The sequence below is a fragment of the Equus przewalskii genome, chromosome 17 (genome assembly GCF_037783145.1).
Source record: "Equus przewalskii isolate Varuska chromosome 17, EquPr2, whole genome shotgun sequence".
Lineage (NCBI taxonomy): Eukaryota > Metazoa > Chordata > Mammalia > Perissodactyla > Equidae > Equus > Equus przewalskii.
The window spans coordinates 80,740,631-80,767,077 of NC_091847.1; the positions used below are offsets into that span (position 1 = coordinate 80,740,631).

At 36.2% G+C, this 26,447-nt stretch overlaps 2 protein-coding genes across 21 annotated transcripts in view; one reads left to right on the top strand and one right to left on the bottom strand.

Moving 5' to 3' along the window:
• The window catches only part of CREB1 (cAMP responsive element binding protein 1), a 63,221-nt gene that overhangs the window by 25,612 nt on the left and 11,162 nt on the right, over positions 1-26,447 (top strand). For 14 of the 16 annotated variants that reach the window (XR_011528890.1, XR_011528892.1, XR_011528888.1 and 11 more), the window contains 4 exons: positions 6,518-6,618; positions 10,921-11,063; positions 15,337-15,519; positions 17,427-17,577. Coding sequence is in view for 6 of the 16 variants with exons in the window: in XM_070581800.1 (XP_070437901.1) it covers positions 6,518-6,618; positions 10,921-11,063; positions 15,337-15,519; positions 17,427-17,577 (578 nt within the window). In the remaining 10 variants the exon portion in view is untranslated. Of the gene's footprint in view, positions 1-6,517; positions 6,619-10,920; positions 11,064-15,336; positions 15,520-16,532; positions 17,123-17,426; positions 17,578-26,447 lie in introns of all 16 variants that reach the window. The other 2 variants (XR_011528897.1, XR_011528896.1) reach the window with 2 other exon arrangements.
• Positions 20,124-26,447, bottom strand: part of METTL21A (methyltransferase 21A, HSPA lysine) — a 35,746-nt gene continuing 29,422 nt past the window's right edge. For 4 of the 5 annotated variants that reach the window (XM_070581799.1, XM_070581796.1, XM_070581793.1 and 1 more), the window contains one exon: positions 20,124-20,788. In XM_070581799.1, the coding sequence (XP_070437900.1) occupies positions 20,709-20,788 (80 nt within the window). In that variant the 3' untranslated portion in view covers positions 20,124-20,708. Of the gene's footprint in view, positions 20,789-21,896; positions 22,325-26,447 lie in introns of all 5 variants that reach the window. The other variant, XR_011528887.1, reaches the window with a different exon arrangement.

The following is a 26,447-nucleotide window of genomic DNA, read 5'->3' on the forward strand; positions in this document are numbered from 1 at the left end:
CCCAGTTCTGTCCTCTGAAACTGGTTAAGCAAGTTTAACTCCCTTTCTTCCTCTTCCCCATCTCCTGCACCCTTCCCATTAAAAAAAAAATGTTCAGACTAAACAAACACCTCTTTTTGTCAGCCACTTATTATGTGGTGTGGCTTTGATTCCTCTTCACCATCCTTGTTGTCTTCTTGTGGGTGAGAGCTGTTGTGTTTCCTTGAGTGTGGTAGCCAGACTGATCGATGTTTGTACTGGGAAGAAGTACCTTATTTGTCCCGGAAGCATTCTGTTAACGTCATCAAAGGATATACGTATTAGATTTTGTCAGCCACATTACACTCTTGAGTCATTGAACCTCTTACCCACCTCTGCTTCATTCTGTCCTTGTGCTTTTAGTTTGCTTGGACAGTTATGTGTGGGGGGAGAATGTTTTCATGTGAAATCATCAAGTTGTATGAATTTACATACTGAAAGATACTGGGAATGGAATTTGTTGCCAAGTAGGAGACAGTGTTGTCCAGGTAAAGACCAAAAGAATTTGATATTTCTATGGAATCACACTGAGCAAAAGTCTCCTATCAAGGGGCTGGTCCGGTGGCACAGCAGTTAAGTGCACACGTTCTGCTTTGGTGGCCCGGGGTTTGCCAGTTTGGATCCCGGGTGCGGACGTGGCACTGCTTGGCAAAGCCATGGTGTTGTAGGCGTCCCACATATAAAGTAGAGGAAGATGGGCACGGATGTTAGCTCAGGGCCAGTCTTCCTCAGCAAAAAGAGGAGGATTGGCAGTAGTTAGCTCAGGGCTAATCTTCCTCGAAAAAAGAAAAGTCTCCTATCATTTGCCTCAGTTTTTGTTTCGTTGAATGCTACCCTGCTATTCTCCACACTTGCTGTTATGACTTCCCCCACTCACGTCTTCCTCTTGATAAGAGCAGGGAGAACCTGACCTGCCAGGAGCCCTGGATTCCTAGACCTCACCTTAACCTTCACTTCTTTTTCACTTATATTAGGTGGCCTTTCTATAAAGAACACAACAAAAGTTACCAAAGTTATAGCCACAAAATTTGTTAAGATTACAATTTTTGGTTGTAATATGTGATATTTAATTATTGATTGTATTCTTTTTTTTTTAAAGATTGGCACCTGAGCTAACAATTGTTGCCAGTCTTCTTTTTTTTTCCTTTCCTCTTTTTCTCCCCAAAGCCCCCAGTACATAGTTGTATATTCTAGTTGTTAGTACCTCTGGCTGTGCCATGTGGGACGCCACCTCAGCATGGCCTGATGAGCGGTGCCATGTCCGCGCCCAGGATCTGAACCAGCGAAACCCTGGGCCTCCGACGCAGAGCCCACGACCTTAACCACTCAGCCCTGGGGCCGGCCCCTGATTGTATTCTTAATTTTAATCTTTACTTTGTGGCAGTAATAATTATAATTTGGACCTGGGGGTTATATAGCCATTAACTTTGTAGAAATAGGTATTTGTCTTTTCAAGAACACATTTTTTTTGTTGCGGTGAGCTATGCTTATAATTGACAGCCTGAATTCTAAAAATAGAGACACAAATACAGTATTTTTTTTCTTTAAAAGGCCTAAACCATGGAGAATGTATTAGACTTTAATGGTCATTTCACCTGGTTAACAGTAGTTAGTATTAATAACTGGTAAGTAGTTTACAGCAAAAGAAGTAATCAAAGAAGGAGAGAAATGGTCCCTCAAACTTCTAGATGAGAGAATATTAGTATTCCAGAATAGCGTTTCCAAAATAGACAAAGTACATTTCTCTTCGTGTGAGAGTAAGATATTAGGACTTCTGTTTATATTTTTTAATCTAAGACTATTAGAAACTAAGTTGTACTAATATTTTGTATATGGCTTGACGTTGGTGCCCTAACTTTATTCTTAGGTATATAAGTCAAATCTCACATATTATGTAAGAATCTCCACAAAAGCAGTGGGAGTTACACAAATGTATAGACATTAACAATGCCATCTTCACTTGTCGTTTGCTAGTTTTGGACACTTTTTTAACATAGTACAGTTTAAGTGTGTCAGACGATTTATGGATTATGTTACCTTACATTATTCCATTCATTCCTTCGGTGAATTTTTATTGATCGCATGCTATGTGCCAGTCACTGTTCTAGGTGTTATGAAAGACAGCAGCGAATAAATCATACTTGCCTATTCTCATGAAGATCACATTTGAGTGAAGAGACAATGAAAAAATAAAATATGTCAGGTGAGGATAAGTGCTGGGAAGATGACTAAAACTGGGGAAAGAGATAGAGAATGATGTGGGGGGATGGTGCTCTGTTTTTTGTAGGGTGGTTAGGAACCAGAAGGCAAGGAAGGAGGTGAGCCATACAGATGATAAAAGCAGATGCAAATCTCAAAAGTGAGAGATGCTTCCCTCTCAGGAGTAGCAAGAAGATGGGGCTTGCATAGAATGAGCAAGGGGAGAGGGGCTGAGGTGAAATCTTTGATAGAATTCTCACAGTACTTTGTGATGTGATGGGAACAACAATAAAAATCGTTTGTGCAACACAATTCAGTGGTTATCTTACAGCAGCTTATTTCAGAGTTGTTTCACAGAAGGATGCGCTGCTTGTTTGTTTTCACATAAGACAGGTACTCCAAAGTTTCTAATCTTTTCAGTGATGGCAAGCAAAAACTTGTAAGGGATGTATTACTAACAGATATTTTTTTAAAAATAACTCCATTTTGACATCCTTTCTGGGAGAAAATGTCATTTTAACAATGCATGAGAGGGTAACTGCATTTTGAAAGAAGCCTGTGCTGTGGAGATAGCATTTTGAAAACAAGTTTGGAAATGTTTCCATACTTTTTGTTTGACTGCAGACAGTGCAAATTTGTCACCTAAAAACGCAAATCTATATACTTTTAAAACCCTGGAAATAGAATTTTCTAATATTAAGAAGGCTTCCAGAGTTTCAGTAGGTGTTGAACTTACTTGTTAAAAATGTAACGCTTTGTATTAGCATAGTAACTGAGAGCCAGGGAGATGAAGATATACTAGATAAATCTCATCAAAAATTTTATAATTGGGAGATAAAAATTAAAAGTGATTGTTTTGTTTAGTAAGCCACCCAAAAATGTACTTACATTTACAATGTACTTACATATCATGAGTTCTCTTTTTCAACAATAGCAGATGTTAATTGACATTCCAAAAAGCCCAAGCTTGGAATCAGATTTTTGAATGTGTCATAAAATATTAAATAATTTCTTAATGAAGCTTATTAAATCACATCATTCTCATTATTATGAAAAATTAAATGATTTTAAGAAGTTTATAGGGGGCCAGCCTCCTGGCTGAGTGGTTAAGTTTGTGTGCTCCGCTTCAGCGGCCCAGGGTTTCACTGGTTTGGATCCTGGGCACGGACACGGCACCGCTCATCAGGCCATGCTGAGGTGGCATCCCACATAGCACAACCAGAGGCACCTACAACTAGAATATACAACTACGTACTGGGGGGCTTTGGGGAGAAGAAGAAAACAGATAAAGAAGACTGGCAACACATGTTAGCTCAGGTGCTGATCTTTAAAAAAAAAGAAGTTTACAAATATATTTTAATATTTATACTTATCCTCTTTATTACTTTGTTTCACAGTAACACTTAAAGTTTACAAACAGGAAGTATGTATGTTTATGTAAAATTTTCTTATTTATAAGGGAGATCTGCAGATCAAAAGAGTTTGAAGATGATTGCTCTAGACTTTTGTTAAGCTTCTTGATCCAGTGATTAAAAAACTGTACCTAAACCATGAGTCTGAACTCTACACAGGGCAAGTACTTAAGTTTCCAGGGAACTGTGTATAGTTTGAAAAAACAGCTAATATTTCTATTGCTTTGATTTGGTTCTAGTCACTGTGTATATTATTTTGAAACTTCAAATAACACCAAAATAGAAGGGTTTTTTTTCCCCTTATAAACAGAAGGTATGGGTTTTTAACAAACTAAAGGGAAGCTGAGAAATACAGATCTAAAGCCTTATATCTGCAAATGGTGCTTTGACTTTTTGAAAATTTTTTGTCTTATAATTGGCCACAGTGGAAGAGCTGTTTAAGGAGTTCAGGAAGGGGTTAAGAAGAGAGATGACAGGAGGTGAGGACCAAAGGAAGAGACTCCGTCATTAGAATGTGATGGTGTTCTGTGCTGCTTACGTGCAAGATAGAATTTTTCATGTTGTTATTTTTATTAACTTGTTGAATATGTATTAGAGTATAATAATCGTTATTTATAAAAAGGATTTTTGACATGATTTTTATTAGTCTCAGAAATATGAGCCCACTGTGGTTTTGGTTTTTGTTTTTTGGTAGTCCGTAGGAATTAGCTTCATAATTCTGAGTTCTCAGTGGATATATTCCCAAAGAGGAAATGTTACATTCGTTGTGTGGTTTTTGAATAGTTCTTAATTCCCTTTACATTTAAAAAGTTGGAATCACTACGTAGGGATAAGTTAATTCCTTCTGTCTGAATTGAGAGTATCTTTTAGATCAGAGGAAGGGGGACTTTTTTTCCTTTAGGAGCAGTAGCTCTACTGAGTTTGAAAAAAAAAAATGTATCAAAGGCCATATTATAAAAAGGCAACATAATTTATTTCACTTTGAAACTTCCTATAGGTGGTTTGTGTAGCATGTTTTAAAGCTGTTGTTTCAATGACTTTCAACTTGGGAGAGTGCACCTAAGTCACTTTATGTCCTTAAAAGGTTTTAAGGTTGAAGGTCAAGCAAAGAAGGCAGAAAGAACAATAGAGGAACTAGGGTTCTGAGAAGTATTAATGAAGGTTAGTAAACACTTGTCCCAGTACCATCCACTTGGAGTTTGTTCTTCTTGTTATTCCTTGAAATCCTGACCCCTCTGCCAAGGCCTTTTCTCAGTTCTGCTCTGCTCCACATCTAGTAGGAAGTCTGTGCAGAGACTGTGCTGAGTGGGCTAGTTACAGCAGCTGCGGATCAGTGGGAAACGGTTCTCTGTTCTCTGCTGGCGGTAACTACAGCGTTGTGAATCTGCAAAGAATCACAGACTAAATTCAGCCTTGCCCGTCTCTGTATCTGTCATTTCTGGATTCCTTAAATGTGCCTGTTAATTTTTAGGTCTTTAAGACTATACTTCTTAAGCTTTAAAGTATTTGGATAGGGCACATTACTTATCGCAGATACATTTTATGAAGCGTTACTCGATTTACCTAATTTCGTTGTTACTCGATTTACCTAATTTCGTTGTAAAGTGTGAGTCTCTCAAAGCCCTGTCAGCGCGTCCCTGCTCTGCAGGACGCTTAGGCTCAGGCACCTCCACAGGTGCCTCTGAAGATGTGTTTTCTTACTGCCCCTGCCATGACTTTGAGGTGCAGCTGACCCACACAGACCCACTTGCTTTGGTTAAGTCCACCTCCCCTCTGATGGCATCATGTGCACCCAGCTCAGGAAGAGCCAGAGGCTCCCGCCCATCAAACTAGAGAGACTGGGCAGTGTAAATTTGATGACAAGCTTGCCTTGGTGAGGAAACTTCTAGTCTAAAAGTGGTCTAAAAATGCCTCTGGGTTGCTGCTTCTGACAAAACTGGTTTGAGATTGGAACCAACAGGATTTTGATGCTGGTAAGGATGTCTAAAACTGAGATGCCAAGTATTGACAGTGGCCACTACTTCCTAGCTTTGTGACTTGGGTGAGTTACTTAACCTCTTTGTGCCTTAATTCTTGCATCTATAAAATGGATATAATAATCGTACTTATCTAGGACCTTTGTTACCCTATTAGTATACAATAATGTCATTTATGTATGCACTTTAGCATGGCACCTGGCACTTAGTAAGTCCTCAGTAAACACTAGTTGCTGCTATCATCATCCCATGTAAAATCTTCACTCAACTTAACATCATTGCTTTTCTGTCCGCGGATACTTTCCAGAAATGCACAGTTCTTTACATTGATTTTTTGCTTAATAAAAAATATAGAATGCCAACTCTGAAACAAGTCCATATGTAACGGAGGGCTTCTTTCTGACTTGCTAGAAACAGTCATCTCGAACATGGTGGGGGTCACTGATCTTATTTGTACTATTGTAAATATATTCACAAGTAATTTACACAGCACTTACAGTAAAATATTTATATAGTCACTGTATAGACTTACATGACCAAATATTTAGTCATTTATTCTTTCCTTCGTGTCAGAAACTTTATTTTACTTGGTAGTTTTGTTCTCACAACTGTAAGAAAACAACTGACAAGTAATATTGATGCATTCAGGATTGATTCCATTGAAATCCTGAAAGAAATAAGCTGAATTTGGATATGACAAAAAATTTTTAGGTCCTCTGACTTCTGTAGGATAAGTAAAGGGGAGAGCAAAGTGATAGTGTGGTCATCCCCCATAAAAACTAATTTTTTTTTCTACTGAAGCATGTATATGGTCTATATATGTTCTTTTGTATTTGACATTTTCTTAAAATTTATAAAAATTTTATGGGAACTAAATTTGATTATCAAGATAAAGTTCTTCTTTATTTTCAGATTTCAACTATTGCAGAAAGTGAAGATTCACAGGAGTCAGTGGATAGTGTAACTGATTCCCAAAAACGAAGAGAAATTCTTTCAAGGAGGCCTTCCTACAGGTATGGAATGTAATAGTTCAAAGAATTAAGCATTAAAGATATACAGGAAGCCTTGGGTAGTTGCAGATGAAGAGAGGTCAGAAGACCAGTGAGCTGCAATAGCATATAGCTTACTTCTCTTCATCTTAAGTTACTTCTCTCAAGTTAAGTTGAAGCTTATCATACAGAATAAGAGCACTTCTTACTCAGAATAGTCCTGGATAAATACTGATTCTTTTTTTCCTGCTTTTTGTATACTATGTTGGCTGCTACTTTTCTGTTAAAAAGTTTGGAATGCATTTGATAAAATTATAGCATTTTCTAGTTATGCGTCAATTCTGAGATTATACTGTTTACTTAGCAACACATTTACAGACTGTTTCTTAAGCCGTGGTACTTAGCAAGTAACTGTTAATTTAATAGTTGCTTCAGGGTGATGCTTTGCTTATATCCCCTAACTTCGGGGACACTTACTGTCCATTTTATGTTCAGCTATAGAAATTGACTAGTCCATGCCTTGCCTGCAAGGTGGATCAAAACTGGTTTTTTTTAATGTGTAGAAATTGGCTCCATATTGAATATCTCCAGGAAGAGCAGTTCCACAAATCTTCATAAGCTTACTTCAGAGTTTAATAAACTTTAGACGTATAATATTCTTCCTTATAATTAACCTAAATTATTTCTATTTATGTATCTTTCTGCTTTTCAAAGGGATGGTTAATTTTTTGTTTCCACTCACTTAGCTACTAACTACCCCTTTTCTTTATCCTCACAGTTAAATTAAGGATCCAGTTAAATTAAATTGATGTTGAGGTCTTAAGAAATGTTATGTTACCAAGTATGTGTTTTATGTATTTATACTCATAATTCCTTTTTTAAAAATAGTTTTAGAGTTTAACTTTGAAATGTATCTCATGTTAGTATATAACCCATTTAGTCCTGAAGCAAATCCTACCAGGCATTAAGAAACAAGCCACATGGCTTTCTCTCTATGTAAATTCCAGGCAATTCTGTAAACTTTATGCAATAGGAGGTTTATGTTGAAAAAGATCTTTCGTTCGCCTTAATTGGTTATAGCCTGTATCCCAGCAAAGATCATTTAAGTAGGAACACCTTGAGACCACACATATGTAGAAAAAAGGCTACTTTCATGAAAGGTAATGTATCTTCCCATACAGTCAAACCTCCACAGTGAGCTGTGCCCCTTTTGTTTTTAAGTTTATGAATTCTTGAAAGCTAGCCTCTATGTCTACATTATAACAAGATCTTTAACAAAGTCCTTATGATACGGTTGTGAGGTTGGAGAAATGGGGATTGATTGATAATGTGAGATGGGTTTTTGATGGAACAACCCAGCTTTATAGTGATTTATACCCAGAGGGAGTCCTTGAAGGGCTCTCGCTTAGTCTCATCTGGCTTGGTATTTTTACTAGAAATTTGCTGAAAAACATAGAAGCCTTGCTTGTCAAATTGCAAATGACAGAACCTTACAAGATAAGGACCCTGATGGGTCGGAAGATAGTACTCTGAAAGATCCTAGCTGCCAAGGGAAATAGACTGGAACAGGAGGAGGAAGTGCTGGTGATAAGTGTAAAACTTCTGAGCTTGAGTTTAAAATAAAACCACTTATTGAAGTACAGGCTTCTGGATTAAGAATTCATCTGAAAAAGATAATTATGTTCTTTAATTATCATTAGTGAGATATGATTGCCAAAAAGCCAATACACTGTAAGGCTACATTGGTAAAAACCATGTGTCTAGATTAGGGGAGAGAATCAGCTTCACTTCTCAGACCACATTGGGAATATACCTTAAAAGAAAGTGAACTGTCTCCAAGAGGAGAATGCCCCAGATGGCCCAGAGCAACAATTTGAGAAACTGGAAAGAGAAGACTAAGAAGGATCACTGGCTTCATGCAAAAGAGAAGTAGATTTATTTGTAGGTCTAGAGCAATAGCTTTTAAACTTTTTTTTTTTACACAGTCCATAATACGAAGTATATCTTACAGTTCTCTGTTATGCAATCACACGTACACTCATATATGGTGATCTGAAGCAAAAGTTACACCAAGCAATATTTACCCTTATGTGTGATCTTCAGCTATTTTTTGGTTTTTTTTTTTTTATGTTAGTTGCAACATACTTAATTGTTTTCGTGGCCCACATATGGATTTTGACCTCAGTTTGAAAAACATTGCTGTAGAGACCAATACTACTCACAATGTGGTCCACAGACAAGTTGGGTAAATCAGCGTCTCATTACAAATGCAAATTTCCGGGAGCCTATCTTAGACCTAATGATGGAATCTCTGGGAAGGGGACCTGGGAATCTGTGTTTTAACATGCTCTCCAAGTGCTTCTTTTGTATGCTGAAGTTTGAGAAACAGTACTCCAGATCAGTGACTCCAGAATGATCTGCTGACCACTGTCAGTCCACAAGCTGTTTGAAATAGTTGTTTCTCATTTGCAAAGCCATAAAGGAGAGAAAATCATCCTTACAGTCAGAATAGCAGTTTACTAAATGACAACAGGCAGATAAAAAAAAAATGAGTAAGCTTGGAAATGAGAGAGACAAGGGAATTAAAAAAAAGAAACAGTAAGTGGGATAAACTAGATACAAGTAGCTGATGAGGGAATCAATAAACTGGAAGGGAACCAAGAAAGTAACTGGGAATGGAGAGCAAAAAATGGTAGAAATGTTTGAGGTGAAAGTCATGGAGAATAGAGGGAAGTGCTCCATGGATGCGTTTCTAGAATTTCCAGAGGGTAGATTGGGAGAAAGGAGTATTGAAAGATAATGTAGAATATTTTCTGCAATGCCAGTGAAGGTAATTATAAGGTCATATATAAAGGTAAATAGAAAAGTCAGTGTTACTATAGTTTTGCTTTCTAACTCTTTTTTTTCCTATGTGATTTGAAAGATAAATGCATAAAACAGTCATTGTAAATCTTAATGAGCACATGATGTATGAACATGTAATTTGACAATAACAACATAAATTATGGGCAGAGTTTTGGGAGACTGTTGAAGCTAAGTTAATATTAATTCAGACTGGTTTGTTAGAAATTTAAGATGTCAAAAATTACTTGGGTTAGGATTTTTTTCCCCTCTTCTGTGATTCTTACACATTTGAAATATGTTAAGGTTCATTTGTTTTTGTTCGTGGTCCATTTTAGAATTTTCCCCCTCATCCTTGTTGATATTATTTCCTTTTTTTAAATATATGAGACATTAACGTAATCAAGACATTAACATAATCAAAAATATATGAGACATGTGGTTCCAAAAGTCAGAATTGTACAAATATATACACACACACACACACACACACACACACACACACACACACTCTTAGAAGTGCTCCCCTTCGCTCCCTCAAGTCCTTTCTTTCTTCTTTCCCACCCATCCCCAGTAGCTATCTAATCTCGTTAAACTCTGTTTGGTTTATCCTTTCTGATTTTTTTCTTGAACAGATGAGCAGGTACATGTATATCATTTCATTTTCTTTCCTATACAAAAAGTGCCATGCTATATCCATTATTGGATGAACCATGGCTCATTCTCCGGAGTGTGGGCATGGAGATTGCTTCCAGTGTTTTGCTGTTCCACACAGTGCTACCGTGAATAACTTCATGCATCTGTATTTTCATCCTGTTGGAAGTCTGTCTTCAGGGTAAATTCCGAAAAGTAAGACTGCTGTGTAGATAGATAGAGTTTTGTTAGATGTCACCAGTTTCCTTCTGAGGATGGTGCCAGCAGCAGTGTGCGAGAGTGTCTGTTTTCTCACAACTTTGTTAACAGAATATATTGTTATGCTTTTTTTAGTTTTACCAATCTGAGAGTTGAGAAGTTTTAAAAGTCAGGTTTTTGGGGGTTTTTTCCCCCTCAATTTTTAAGAGTTCTTGCTATATTGGGGATGTTGGCTCTTTATCTGTAATAACATGTAGACATTTTCTCCTAGTTTTGTTGATCGTCTTTTGACTTTATTTTTGGTGCTCTTTGCCATGCAACAAGATGTCTTTTCTGTAGGAAATTTTATTAATCTCTACTTGCCCCTAGATTTTAAATCATAGTCTTTCTTTACATTCAGGCCAAGGAGAAATTCATCTGTTCATGAAAAATTCATTTTTTCTAGTCCTTGAATGGTTTCATTTTGACATGTAGAACTCTGATCCATTTTTAGTTTCTTCTGTAAATTCTTACGTTTTAAACTTTAAAAGCACTTGTAGCTTTCTGCCAGTTTTCTGATCTTTTCCTATTTATTTGTATTTAGCCAGTTAATGTTATTTTTATTTTAATTAATATAGTTCTCTATTTTACTAGGAAAATTTTGAATGACTTATCTTCTGATGCACCAGGAGTGCCAAGGATTGAAGAAGAGAAGTCTGAAGAGGAGACTTCAGCACCTGCCATCACCACTGTAACGGTGCCAACTCCAATTTACCAAACGAGCAGTGGACAGTATAGTGAGTAATAGATGTTTCTGGTTTAGAAAGTGAGATGAAAAACTAATGGCTGCATTCTCCTTAAAGGAATCATATAAGTGCCAGCTCTTTTCTCACTGTCATCTGCCTTTCTTGTATTTCCTTTACTGTTCAATATGTAAAGTTCTGTAACAGAAATGCTTTTTTTTCTTCGGGGTTTTAGTTAGGATTGCTCAAGTATGTAAGCCCTTTAGATGGCCCTTGGTTTTGTGCAGATGGATGGAGAGTCTAATAACTTTTTTGAACCACTACTTGAAACACTAGATTTCAATTCTCTTATGATATATGATGTTAATAGAGAACATGAGTTTTCTCAGATAAAGAAAATAATCATTCTTTGATTATGTTTAAGGCCAAAAATGGTCTCCTTATTCATTTATTTTAATAATTCATCTTCCTTTCTAAAAGCATTTTAAAGTCAAATTTAATGTTTTGTGATGGGAGTGCAGCGGCTTGGTTGCAGTCTATAGCACATTCGGTTATTCCTTTTAATGTAAAAGGTAGTGTAGTGAATTATCATGTAAACATAAAGACTGCTGAAATTAAGAGGACACACTGCTTTTTGGTTCACAGAAAGAAAAGATTTCTTTTGCAAAATTATCAAAGTTTTCATTTCTGTGCTGTCTCTTTCTAATACTTAGGTCTCTTTTCTTCTCTTTTACTTAAATCTGTTACAAAGTACTTTTGAGTTCTGGTTTGGTTTGATCAAAAGCATGTGTGTGAATGGTACTTTTTTCTCTTTTCCCAATACCTTTTGTTTCCAGCCTCCCTCACACATTGATCTCTTCATTTTAATTTGTTCATTAAGTCTCGCCCATTATATAGAAATGTGCACATTGAAACTCCTTTGCTGCGTTAGTTTTCTAATGTCCTGGGGTAGTCTGTGTCAGAAATGTGTATAAAAGTTTGACTCTCAAGTTCATAGTTTTCCACTTACAGCTCAGACTTGGTTTGCATAATGCTAATTTGCATTCCAACTGTATTAAAACAAATGCCTGAGTAGCAGACTTTTTTAGCTCTCCCAAAGCTGAAACTTTTGATAGTCAAAAATGCCTTCATTTTATGTACTGAGCTTCTTCTCTACTCTTTAAGCTTCCTAGAGTTCAATCATCTTTTTCCTTGTGAAGTTCTTCGTTTCAGAGATATGCAAGTACTGTCTATGTATGTATAGGTCTGTGTTTTTTAGCCTGATTTCCACATAATTTGAGTTATTCACGTCGTGTGTTGTAAGACATTGATACATGACCTTTATTTTTCCCCTGCTTCAGTACACCTGAGTAACACAGCCTACTCCTGTTAGTAACGTCGATTCACCCACTGCAGTGAGTCTCACTTGAAGGAAAGAGTATGCTCTTTAGGAAAGAGGCATATCAGAATCTCAAATAGGGAAACGCAGTTTAGAAAAGTAGATGTGTAATCTGGCACACTGCTCTCCTCCAGCAACTGAAAATTCCTAGTTTTAAAAGGTTAATACTGGGCCAGCCCTGGTGGCCTAGAGGTTAAGCTGAGTGTGCTCTGCTTCGGCAGCCCAGGTTTGTTTCCCGGGTGTGGACCTACACCACTCTGGTAGCAACCATGCTGTGCTGGCAGCCCACATACTAAAAATAGAGGAAGATTGGCATGGATGTTAGCTCAGGGCGAATCTTTTCCTCAATAAAAATAAATAAATAAAGTAAAAGGTTAATCCTTTGAGATTTTTCAAGCTTTCTTCATTATCTTTATCCCTTATTTTCTTTATATACACATGTGGCTCTGATGGAACTGATTTGGCATTATGTTCCTGATTGTCATTAAGAATCAATATGAGTACTTACATATACAGGAACATTTATATATTTAACTTATAAAACAAATATATGGTTGTGAAAATTCAAATGGTAGAGGTATATAGTGTCAATAAAAAGTAAAAATCCTTTTCATCCCTCCCCAGTAGTAAGAGTTTGGTATACATCTTTCCACTCTTTTTTATTTTATTTATGCATACACGTTATATATTTTTATACAAGTGAGATCCATATTATTTATATACCATAGACAAATATATACATATATAGTTACGTATATTGTTTCTTTGACAGCTACATTATGTTTCACTGTATAAATATAATATTTATTTTAAAATTTCCCACACACACACACTGATGAATATTTTGGACATTTCTTCTGTTTCAAAAGATGCTACGTGAACATTCTCATATATGTAGTAGTGTCTTGTAGGAGAGCATCCAAATCCAAGCATATCTTTCCCAATTACCCTTCCTAGTGGCTGCCCCAGTTTGTATTCCTTCCATAAACTGGTTATTTTTTTATTACTGCTATTGCTAGTTTTACCCATTACTTGGTTCACTGTCCCTGATAATAAAAGTCTTGTTTGAGAGAGTCTGTTCTTAGGCAGAAAAACGTGTCTTACATTTTCACCTTGAATTTTTGTTTCACTAAATAAAAGATGATGTTTTCCTCTTTATTTTGGCTACTCAGAATCTCAGCTAAGTTTATGTTTAAATGTATTCTTTCCTTCTAGATTTTCTGGTAGAATCATTATATTCACCTAGAGACAAAACAGTTACTTGACTTCTATCTTTTCCTTAATGATTGAGTTTTATTGAAAGCCATCTCAAATCCTTTCAGAATAATCAATTGTATAAATAAATATGATAGAGAAAAACCATCAGAATTCAGTTTTCAGAGTACTCTCATATACATGATCTTATTTGATTTTTACAACAATTGTACTTAGTGGCTAGAACCACGTATTTTTATTTTTACAGAAGTAGTAACACATTCCAATAACAGTTTAGTGATGGGACTTGGACTAGAACCCAGATCTCCTGAAGTCTAGTTGCTGTGTGTGTGAAATACAGCAGAAGTTGCTTATTAACTCTACATGAGAAATTGTGGTTTGAGTCTGTTAACCTTCTGATTCTTTCAAGTTATCCTGCAATATTAATCACAGAATAGTTCTTATATATTCCTTTGTTTGTCCTTGTCTAAGATAAGTAAAATTTATGGGATTGGCTAAAGTGGATGGATTGTGTATGCCAGTATCTTAATTTCCACAGATACTATTTGCTAAATCATAGCCATTAACTGTTACTGTTTCTTCATTGAACAGTAGATAATCAGTTTTCCATATACAGATGACTCAGGATATTAGTTACCCAGAGCTGGCTGACAGTTGATCCCAAACTAGTTCCCTTCTAACACAAAAAGTAAAATGCTTAAGTCAGACTTGTTGACTTATTCAGTTAAAATCCATTCTGCAGTTTTATATGTAATATTGTGATTTTTAATCCTTCTTTTTCTGGAAAACTTGAACTCTGACAGGGCAAGTGTCTAGAGAAGGATCCAACCACACATCTCAGTGCTGGTATCTAAAGGATTGCTTCTTCTAAATAAAATAGTTATTTCTTTTTATTAACACTATGCTGCAGCATAAAGGTGAATTCAGTTTTTTTATAAAGTGAAATATCTATTAGTGTGAGCCAGAGTTGATTACTTTGTAACAGATAAACGACAAGTGTGGTTTATTAGTGAATAATGAACAAAAGATCCTATTTGAGAATGCTTGAATATGTAATTTAGAAATAGCAGTAAAATATTTTTTTCTAATTGATGATCTTGAGCTCTAATTTTAAACTCTGAGAGACTGTAATAATTGTTTCATAGGACATTTCAGTTCTTTCATTGAGTGGACTTTTGTTATAGTTTATGCGTTGCTGCTGAGTTACCAGACAGAATGCACTACTGAACTGCTTTATTAATTATGCATTAAAACAACCATTTATTGGGTGCCTGTTACATGCCCATTTCTCTGCTAAGTACATGAAAGTAGAGAAGAAAAATCACATTTCCTACCCTCAAGAAATTTATATACTAATGGGGCAGCAAATATTAAACAATTAAAATATGTAGTTAATGTTAGAATGAAGGAAGTATGGATCACAAAATGGTACCTCCTCGAACCCAAATAACTTCAAAAGGAATTTAACATTTTCTCATTTATCTAGTTTTTAAAATTGTTAGACATTATTATAAATTATCATGTGATTCATAGAATGCATTTGTATTATAGAAATTGCATGTGGGTTTCCTGAGCAGAAAGTCACTTGAGTATACCAAAGCCTTCTTGGCAGTGTTATTTGCGATAATAATTTCTCCTAGATTGTGTCTTGCAAATTATTCTACTTTGAATTTAGTGTGTTATAAAAGTCTTGTATTTATTAAACTTGTAACAGTAAAATCCATTGGGTTTTAGTTGCCATTACACAGGGAGGAGCAATACAACTGGCTAACAATGGTACGGATGGGGTGCAGGGCCTGCAAACGTTAACCATGACCAATGCAGCTGCCACACAGCCGGCCACTACCATTCTACAGTACGCACAGACCACTGATGGACAGCAGATCTTAGTGCCCAGCAACCAAGTTGTTGTTCAAGGTAAGAGAACTGAGAATCCACAGGTGTGGTCAGTTCTTTGAAAGCTTAAAGTTTTATAAACTCAGAAAAAGTAAGTATGATACTGCAAAGCATTGTTAAAATGTAGTTTATTTTTCTTTTATCATAGGTAGTATTTTCCATGAACTCTTCCATTATTTCAATTGGACCAAAATGTCATGGCATAAAAACAACTGTTTTTAGTTTTAAAAATATAACATCTGTTTTTAACACCTTTAGCACTTGGGGATAGGAGAAACAGTAGGTTGGAGGGAAATACAATGAAATCTGGAGGTTGTGAAAGCTAGATTCTAGATGTAAATGCATAGATTCGCTATGTGACCTTGAGTAAGACTCAGCTTCTCTAGACCTCATTTTTTTTCATCTGTCAAATGAGAGTTGTACTAAATCACTAATAAGAATCTTTGGAGGTTCAAAATTCTGTTTCTCTGCTTTTTATTCAAAAGAAATTTGCATGCTCATTTCTAAGATCATCATTTTTTATTTCAAATAAAAGAATTCTATTCTGAAAAATCTTCTATCAGTATGCAAGTTTACTAGTCTTTGGAGGAAAAGTAGTAGTTAAATCCTTAAGGAATTATAGAAATAGCTTTTTTCTGTTTTATTTTTTTAATTTAATTTTTTTGTTTTCTTCCTATTTGTTTCAGAAGTCTTTATGGATGGGAGTTGACCATTTTTCTTTGAATCTATTTGAGCATTTTAAGAATATGATTTATGTCAGATTGAAAATTTACATATTGAGGAAGTAGTTTGTTTCAAAAAATATTTTCATTGATAATACTATGTTTGCCTCTGCTAGATGATGACAGTTGTGCCCCTTCCCCGTAGGTGATAATTTTTGAATAATCCTAAAACACCAGCTAGAGAGAGTCATAATTTATTTAAAGGGCCTAATGTATTTACAGAATATATTCCGTTACTAAACAAATAATATTTGAAGAAGATAGTATTTTGCTTATTAATGGGAGTAAAACACCTTTTCACTTTACACGCAGGTGCTCACAAATTGTAAAGCAGGATGTCAGTGCATTTGAATTCTGAACGTCAGTTTGAAGATGGTAACATGTTTAGTATATAAATCTTTTCCACTCAAACTACACATTTTAACTGATATTAATAACAAATGTGGATAATTTTATAAAGACCTTCAAATTCTTTCAGATAATGTTAGGTTCTTTATTCTTAGGAGGGCATATTATTAAGCTGTTTTTAAAAGCAGTTTGACAAATAGTGATTGTTTCTTTTCACAAATGATGGATCATTTAGTTAGAAAAACAAACCTTCAGTTTATTTAGCCATTATCATTTACATTAAAATAATGTTTACAAATAATAAAATTGGCATCAAGTAGTACAGTTTTTCATACTTTCACTTTTGTTTCAATTAGAAGTTTATAATAGTTGACCATAATGCTTTATTTTCTCTTCCATTTTGCTATTTTGTGAAAAATCATGGTCGTTTTTATGTCGTGGCAAGAGTCTACTTGAAATTTTTTAATATGAACTTACCAATATCAAAGGAAGACATTGAGGACTCTATCTAGGAAGATCATCCAAGCTGTGCCCTATTACCTTTTAGGCTTAAGGTTGGTAAGCATGTTAACAACAGCATAGAACTACATTCGAATGAACGCTAAATATAAGACCCAGCAGACATAGGTTAAGACCTCTTTTACCCAAATGCCTATACCAATAAATACATTAAATTGGGAGTTATTTCTCAATAATGACCCAAAGAATGCTGATTCGTTCAAATTTTAGTCTGAATCATTTGTTCCTTTTTTCCCCTTTTAATCCAAAATGTCTGTTTATATTGATGATGGACACATATGGTTTTACCAAGTCACACACTGCTTAAGTGTCTTACACCATGCCCACTGTTTTTTTCAGCTGCCTCTGGAGATGTGCAGACATACCAGATTCGCACAGCACCCACTAGCACCATTGCCCCTGGAGTCGTGATGGCATCCTCCCCAGCACTTCCTACACAGCCCGCAGAAGAGGCAGCGCGAAAGAGGGAGGTTCGCCTGATGAAGAACAGGTACACATGCTGCGTTTGCTTAGGTTGCTGTGGGTCAGACACCTTCAGATTCTGCCAGACGTGGGTCCTTCACATCTGCTGACAGAAGGATCTTTTGCATTGAGTTTTTTTCTGGTAGAACTGATGGATCTTGCTAAAACTTCTTTATTTAATAAGCTGTGCTAATGAGATGGCTACAGGCTTATGGAGCAATCTTTAATCATAGAGTAGTTTTCTTTCATGCACTTTCTCCGTGAGATTAAATGCACAGCTGTGCTATGTTTTTACTATGCTCTAACCAACTAGCTAGGTTATTTAAAAATTGTTGCTTTTCCTGAGTAGTATTGTTCAGGAAGATCAAGAATTTAATGTATGTATATTAAAATTAAATGTTGTTTTATTTATATTAAATTTATTTGTAATAAAATGTATGCTGGCCAGTCCATGTTTTAATGAATAGTATCTTTACTCAACAAAATAACAATTTAACACCTAAATATTCTTTGAAAATAGATTAATTCTAAGAAAACCTGCTTATTGACAACATCTTAAAATAGTTAGTCTTCAATAATGAAAATGCTACCTATCAAAAATCTATGAAATGTGGACAGAGTAATTCTCAAAATAAATTCATAGCTATAGATGGTTTTGTCATCAAAAACAGGATAAAACATCTTTATTTACTTATATTTACCTTAGTATTTTTATTTATTTAGCTTAGGATTTTAATATGGACATGACTTAAGACAGCCCGAAGAAAATGAAAATAAAGGTATATAAAGATATAAAAAGTTTGAAATTGGTGAAAATACTCCCGTTCTTCACCCCAGGACTCTTCAAGCACTACGATAAAGTAAAAGAAACCTAGAGATGGAATTTAGGAGATCCAGATTCAAGTCCTGGATCTGTACCCCTTTTCCTGTGAATTTGGAAAAACATATTAACCTTCTAAACCTCAGTTTTCTCATCCCTAAAACGTGGTCCCACCACCCACCTAGAGGGTTGCTCTATGAGTCAAATAAGACAATTCCTCTGAAAGTACTTCGTAACTGTAGTGCTCTGTTGAAGTTTGTTTTTATGCGATTTCTTTTTTTCAACTCAGATTAATCTCTTTCGTTCCTAAAATATTCTTAGCTCTTACAGAGTGTTAGTAAATTACATCTAAGCTATAAGAAATGGCAGAGCTTTTTCTGGTCTATTAGGAAAAGAGTTGGAAACGAGCTGACTTTTATTTTTTTTGTTTTCCATCAATCTGTGATTTTCTTTAAGTATTTAAGTTATAATAATAAACAGAAGCATAAAAACTGCATTCGCACTTGTGTGTTTTAAAATACAAATTGAACTAAAATGTTTTCAATTTTAAAATGTTTGTAGGGAAGCATTTAACCCTTTTTTAAATTAGAACACAGTCTGATTAAGAAGTCTCAAGTAACAGCTAGGTTGTAAAATTTAAGACAGTAGCACTTACTAAAGAAACGAAATTCTCTTGGTTATAAAAACAACAGAAGAACTTCAGATTGTGTCTCTGTAGTTTGGCTCTGTGAAGCAGAAGCATTTCCCCCTCCACGGAAAAGACTGAGAGGCAGTGTGCTTGCAGTGGGTGGAGAGGCAGCACTGTGGCTTCTGTCTGCTCCACATAGAGGCCAGCCCAGAGAGGTGCCCGTTTATGAAAACTAGTTAATTTGACTGGCAGACCAAATTTTCTTTTTTCTCTATTCATTTGATGTATGTTTCCCCCAACACGCACACACCACGTTGAGGGCCAGGGCGCACACAGCTGCAGCTCCTAACAACCAGTGTTGCCGGAGATCTTCAGGGAAGCTGCCTGACTTTAAAAAAATACCTGGGCTTGGATTTCGTTTCACTGTAAGGAAACTCCCATTGACTCTGCTGTAGTTTCTTTTTCCCTTTACTCCCAGATTACTGCTGCTTCTCCTTTGTCCACTTCCATTTACTAGAATCTGGCCTCTGGGACCATCATGCCATTCTTATGTTATAAGGTACAGATTCCCTCCCACTTGGCAAATCTAGTATTCTCTTTTCATTTCCTTTTACCTTTAATGGAGTATTTGACACTTCTGACTGCTTGTTCCCCTAAACTCTTTTTCTTTGGCTTACTCTCCTAGTTTCTGCCTACTTTATAATTCTCCCTTGGGACCTCCATCCACATCCATATGCTCCAGGCATCACCTCTAAGCTGGTCCCTCCTAATTCTGTATATTCTGGCATTGACTTCCTCCCCTGAGGTACTGTTTACTGAGGGCTCAGGATGTGCTGGACATTAAATAATTGCTTTGCTTATATTATTAGTTCTACCTACAATGAGGTAGAAGCTTATCTTTACCTTATAGAGGAGATATGGTTCAGAGAGAAGTTAAATATCTTGCCAAAGGTCATACCTTTTAAGAAATTGCTAGAGCTGAGATTTGAGCCTTGATCTGGCCCAAATCCTGTGTACATGCTACTTCTCAGATTCCAGTACAACCATCTCCTTCCTGCTCTGCCTCTCAAACCAGAGCACATGACAGTGTGTTGGAGATACGCAACACCATGAGGTAAACATGGAATGCTTTCCTTGAATGTTTATTTTGCTCAAAAATTTTAGAGAAATGAGCCTTTTTAAGGTAAGATCAGGGATTTAAAAGGAATTCACACTAGCAGTGGTTGCCTTGGGCTATTCCCCCAGAATCCCCATGTTTAGTTGCCTCTACCGCTGTGTCTCCTTCTGTGGAAGATGAGAGAACCAGTCTCCTGAACATATTCACTAGGATGGATGTCCTTTATCCACCCCAAACACAGCCTATCTTAAACTATACTTTGATGAAAAGAAGTTGTGATCTCAAAATTCTGCACCATCCAAATTGCCATTTACTCAAAAATGAAGGTAAGTAGTAAACATTCTAAAAGAAAGTGTAGATGATTGTTATATTAATTTGTGTTGTTGCTGTAACAAAAAAATCACGAAATCTCGGTGTCTTAAAACAACAAATTTCTTCCTCACTTCCATTACTTTGGCAGTCACAAGTCAGCTGCTGTGGCTCTCCTCTACATGTTCCCAGCCAAAGGAGGAGCACCTGTTTGAGGCATGTCATTCTTGTAGCAAAGGGACTGGGGCGATGCTTTTTAAAGCATTTGCTTGATTGTGGCGAATATCATGTCCACTCCTGTACCATTGGCTGAAGCAGAGGCAAGGTCAGGCCCAGTGTCAGTGGAGTGGGAATGTGTGCTCTTCCTGCAGGCAAGGAAGAGTGAAAAATTAGGAAAGCAATACAACCTTACCACCCTTGGCTTACAATTTTAAATTTGCAGGTGGTGGATATTAATAGATTTCCTAAAGGCAGAAGTAATAGGGAAAAGTTTAAATAGGTTTGACCATATAAAAATATAAAACCTTTGTTTAGCCAAGAAAAAGATCAAGTAGCAAAGCAAACAAACTAGAAACTTCTTAACGAATAAAGTCAGAAGACTGATGAGTCAAGGATGTGAATGGGCAGAGTCCTAGAAAATGAATTAGAAATGAATAAAAAGTTCAGAAATTCCAAACAAGGTGTATATGATGTAAATTAAGGTACATCCATTCAACTGTATACAACTAACCATTAAGAATGAAGATAGATGGGAGCCGGCCCAGTGGCATAGTGGTTAAGTTCACAAGCTCTACTTCGGCTGCCTGGAGTTCGTGGGTTTGGGTCCCAGGTAGGGACCTACACACTGCTCATCAAGTGATGCTGTGGCAGCATCTCACATACAAAAGACAGAGGAAGATTGGCAGGGATGTCAGCTCAGTGACAGTCTTCCTCAGGCAAAAAGGAATATTGACAACAGATGTTAGCTCAGAGCCAATCTTCCTCACCAAGAAAAAAAAAATGAAGATAGATGTATTTTTATTGAGATGAGAAGATATTCACAGTGGAAAAAAGCAGGTTACCAAAGAGCATGTATATTATCCTATTTTGATTTATTTATTTTTCTTACACATGTAAAATATGCTCATTATAAGCACAATACAAAACATAAGCTAGACATTTAATCACCATTAATTGCACCACTCAAAGTGTTAAAATTCTAGAGTATAATCTTTTTCCCTGATATATATGTGCAAAGATAAATACCTTTTTAATACATAGTTTTTAACTTATTTTTAAATAATTTTAGGTTACAGAACAGTTGTAAAAATAGTACATAGTTCCAGATACTCTTTATCCAGCTTCCTCTAATTTTGACATATTACATAACCAGGCTACATTTATCAAAACTAAGACCATACTCTGGTATACTATGTCTAACAGTTAACATTGTACATACATTTTATTCAGAGTTCCTCAGTTAACTCCACTTACCTATATTCCCTTTGTCTTCCAGAATCCAGTTCAGGGCACCACGTTCATTTAGTCATCATGTCTCCACTGTCCCCTCCAGTCTGAGTTTCTCTTTACTTGTCGTTCATGGCTTTGTCACTTGTGAAAAGTAGTGGTCTCGTTTGTTTTAGAATATCCCTCAATTTCGGTTTGCCTGATGTTTTCCTGTGATTAGACTGAAGTTATAGGTTTGGGGAAGAATACCACAGAAGTGTGGTATGCCCTTCTCATCACATCCCATCATGGAGCACCTGCCAGCATGACTCATTACTGGTGATGTTAACTTAGACCATTTGGTTAAAGTGTGTCCAGGTGTGTCCACTGTAGAATCACCATTTTTCTCTTTTTATATAGAAGTGAGCCACTAAATCCAGCGCCCATTCAAAGGTAGGAGAATTAAACTCCAACTCCTGGAGAGGAGAGTATCGAAAAATTTGTGGTCATTGGTGAAAAGCACCTAGTAATTGGTATATTTCTCTTTAAAGTTTTACCCACTGATTATAGTATTCACCAGTGAGTCTTTCCTATAATAATCATTACTGTGATGTTCTAATGAGGATTTTGTTTCCCCCATCCCTCCTATATTTATTAACTGGAATTCTTCTATAAGGAAAATTTGTCCCTTCTTCCCTGTTTGTTTATGAACTTAGCAATATTTACTTTATTCTCTGGGCTATAATCTAATATTATCTATGTATTATCTTGTTCACAGTGTTCCAGCTTTGGCCATGGGGAGCTCTGACAAGTTGGTTTCTGTGTCTTCTTGATGTTGCTTTTTTTAAAGCATGTCCTTCCTTTCTGGCACTACAAGATTTTCCAGGCTCAACTTCTCATCTCGTGTTTTCCCTGCCTTAGCTATGGAATCAGCCCTTTCTTCAATGAGCCTTAGTTCCTTTTATTGGAAAATGCAATTTAGACATCAAGAACTGGGCACTAGGTGTGCTCTTTGCTGCTAGGGCTTCATACTCCTAGGTCCTCTCAAAGGACAGAGCTGGGAAATACATATATGTATACCAACCCACTGTGCACACACCTGTATATCTGTGTCTGCATGTTACTAAAATGAATGAGTTCATCCTCACTTCTCTGACCCTAATCTGGAACCACAGGGTTCATTTTAGCCTTCCCCTCTTGGCTTAATTTAACTTATTTCTCTGACTGAAACTTGGCCTTCCATTAAATATAGTTTGTTTACATATTTGTTAACTCTAGTATACATATAAAGTAGTTTCAGAATTGCTAACTTGTGCCCCTGTGAGAAACAAATTTACCAATTACAATACAGTATTTATGTATAGTTCTTTTTGGTTTTAGTCTTAAAGTACCAGTGAAAGCAGTGTTTTCAGTTACTTAGGTCTACTCCTTTTTTCTCATTCTCTTCAATGAGGTTATGTCACACATTCGTAGTCCAGTTACATTTGTTGCCACCTTCACTCAGTTCTGGGATTCATCAACATCCTGTTTTTTATTTTTTAATGTGCATATAGTTAACTTTACTCTTTGTGCTGTAGAGTTGTATGGGTTTTGACAGATGTATAGTATCGTGTATCTACCACCACAGTGCCTTATGGGACAGTTTTACCACCCTAAAAAGAATCCCTTGTGATGCCTCTTGGTAATCAGCCTCTATCCCCTCCCCTAGCCCCTGGAAACCACTGAACTGTTTTCTATCCTTATGGCTTTGCCTTTTCCAGATTCTCATATAAATGGAATCATATAGTATGCAGCCTTTTGGATCTGGCTTCTTTCACTTAGCAAAATGCACGTAAGATTCACTGATAGTGTTGCATGAATCTGTACTTGGTTTTGTCCCCAGTGTTCCATTGTGTGGATATACTGTGGCTTATTTATCTGCTGACCCATCTTTGTTGTTTCCATTTTTGGAAGATTATGAATGAATTTATTATGAACACATACAGGTTGTTATATGAACTTTCAGTTCACTTGAGTAAATGTCTAGCAGTGGGCTGGCTAGGAGGTCAGGTAAGCATATATTTAACTTTATAAAAAGCTGCCAAACTGTTTTCCAAAGTGCTTGAACCATTTTACAGTCCCATCAGCAATGTGTGAGAGTTCCACTTCTTCTGTATCAAGTATTAGGGTTTTATGTTTTACATTTAGGTCTATGATCCCTTTTGAGTTAACTTTTGTTTAAGGTATAAGATGTGTCAACTTTCATTTTTGGTATTTGGACGTTCTTTCTCCATTGAATTGCCATTGCTCTTTTGTCAGAAATTAATTGGCCATATTTGTGTAGGTCTGCTTCTGAGCTGTCTAGCTTGTTTCGTTGTTCTCTGTATCCTTTCACCAATACCACAGTGTCAATTACTCTGGCTTCACAGTAAGTTTTGAATTTGATAGTGTGAGTCCTCCAACTGTGTTCTTTTACAGAATTGTTTTGACTATTCTAGTTTCTTTTCATTTTCATATAAATTTTAAAATGAGTTTGTTGGGGTTTTGATGAGGATTGTGCTGTGTGTACAGATCAGCTTAGGAGAACTGGACGTCTTAACAATAGCGAGTCTTCCCTTCTGTGAACACAGCATACTGTCCATTTCTCAGCATACAGATTCCTGCACATATTTTGTTAGATTTATATATAAATACCTCTGGGCTTTTGCTTTTCATTTTCTTGGTAGCGGTGGGGGCTGTTTTAAATGGTACATATGTTTTTTAAATTTAAATATTTGATCATTGCCGGTCTGTAGAAATAAAATTGACTTCTGTATTAACCTTTTTATCATGTAACTATTCTATATTTATTTATTCTAGGGGCTTTTTTGTAGACACTTGAGATTTTCTACGTAGACAATCATGTCATCTGCAAATATGGACAGTTTTATTTCTTCCTTTCTACAGTCATACATTGCTTAATGACGAGGATACCTTCTGAGAAATGCATTGTTAGGTGATTTCATCATCGTGCGAACATCGTAGAGTGTATCTCCACAAACCTAAATGGTACAGCCTATTACACACCTAGGCTGTATGGTACTGTTCTTATGGGACCATCGTCATATATGTGGTCTGTCGTTGACTGAAACATCTCTATGTGGCACATGACTATAATCTGTATGACTTTTCTTTTTCTTGCCTTATTGCAGAGTTTAAGACTTCTGATAGGATATCAGATAGGAGTGGTGAGGGAGGACATCCTTGCCTTGTTCCCATCTTAGGGAGTACCTTAGTTTCCTACTGCTGCTTCTCACTAATTACCACAAACTTAATGGCTTAGACAACACGAATTTATTATCTTACAATTCTCTAGAACCGAAGGCCACCATGGGTCTCACTGGTCTAAAATCAAGGTGTCAGCGGGGCTCTCTTCCTTTCTGGAGGCTCTATGGAAGAATCTGTTTCCTTGCCCTTTCCACCTTCTAGTGGCCACCCACCATTCCTTGACTCGTGGCCCTCTTTCTCCATCTTCAAAGTCAGCAGTGTTACATCTGTCTGTGTCGTCCTGCCATAGTCATATCTTCTGCCTCCCTCTTCCACTTTTAAGGACCTATATGCTTATATTGGGGCTACCCAGAATCCAGGATGACTTTCCTATTCTAAGTCAGCTGATTAACAACCTGAATTCCCGTTTGCCACATCAGGTAACATGCTCAGAGATTCCAGAGATTAGGACATGGACATCTTTGGGAGACCATAAATATGATGATAGCTGTAGGTTCTTTGTAAATGCTCTGAAGTAGGTTAAGGAAGCTTTCTTCTATTCCTAGTTTTCTGGGAGTTTTTTTTATCATAAATGATTGTTAAATTTTGTCAACTGCTTTTCTGACTCTTGAAGTAATCATGTTTTTTCTTATTTAGTCTGTTAATAGGGTGAATTACATTGACTGATTTTCCACTGTTAAGACATGCATGCATTCTTGGGCTAGACCCACACACTGTCATGATGTTTTGTGGTTTTTAACATATTGCTAGATTTGATTTTCCAATATTTTGTTGAGGATTTTCAGGTCTGTGTTCATGACAGATAGGGATTTTACTTTTCTTTTCTTGTAGTATTTCTGTCTGGATTTGTTATCAGGGTTGTTGGCCTCATAAAATGAGTTAGGAAGTGTTCTATTTTCCAGAAGAGGTTGTATAGTATTAGTATTATTTATTCCTTAATTATTTACTAGAATTTGCCAGTAACACCATCTGGGCCTAGAGTTTTCTTTTTTTGAGAGTTTTTTTTAAAACCATGAATTGAATCTCTTTATGTCAGATAACTCTATCTGTTTGTTCATTGAATTTTAGAAGTTTGTGTTTTTAAGCATTTGGTCCATTTCTTCTAAGTTGTCAAATTTATGGACATAGAGTTGTTTATAGTATTTACTTAACTATTAATGTCTGGGATTAATAGGAATTTCATTCCTGATATTGATAATTTGTGGCTTCTCTCTCTCGTTCCCCTGTCACTTTTTTGGTTAGTTTGGCTAGACATTTATCAATTGTGAAAAATAGGCTATGTGGATTTTATCCACGGGCTATAGTTTGCCAACCCGTGGTCTAACTCAGGTAAAAGACATAAAACTGAATAAA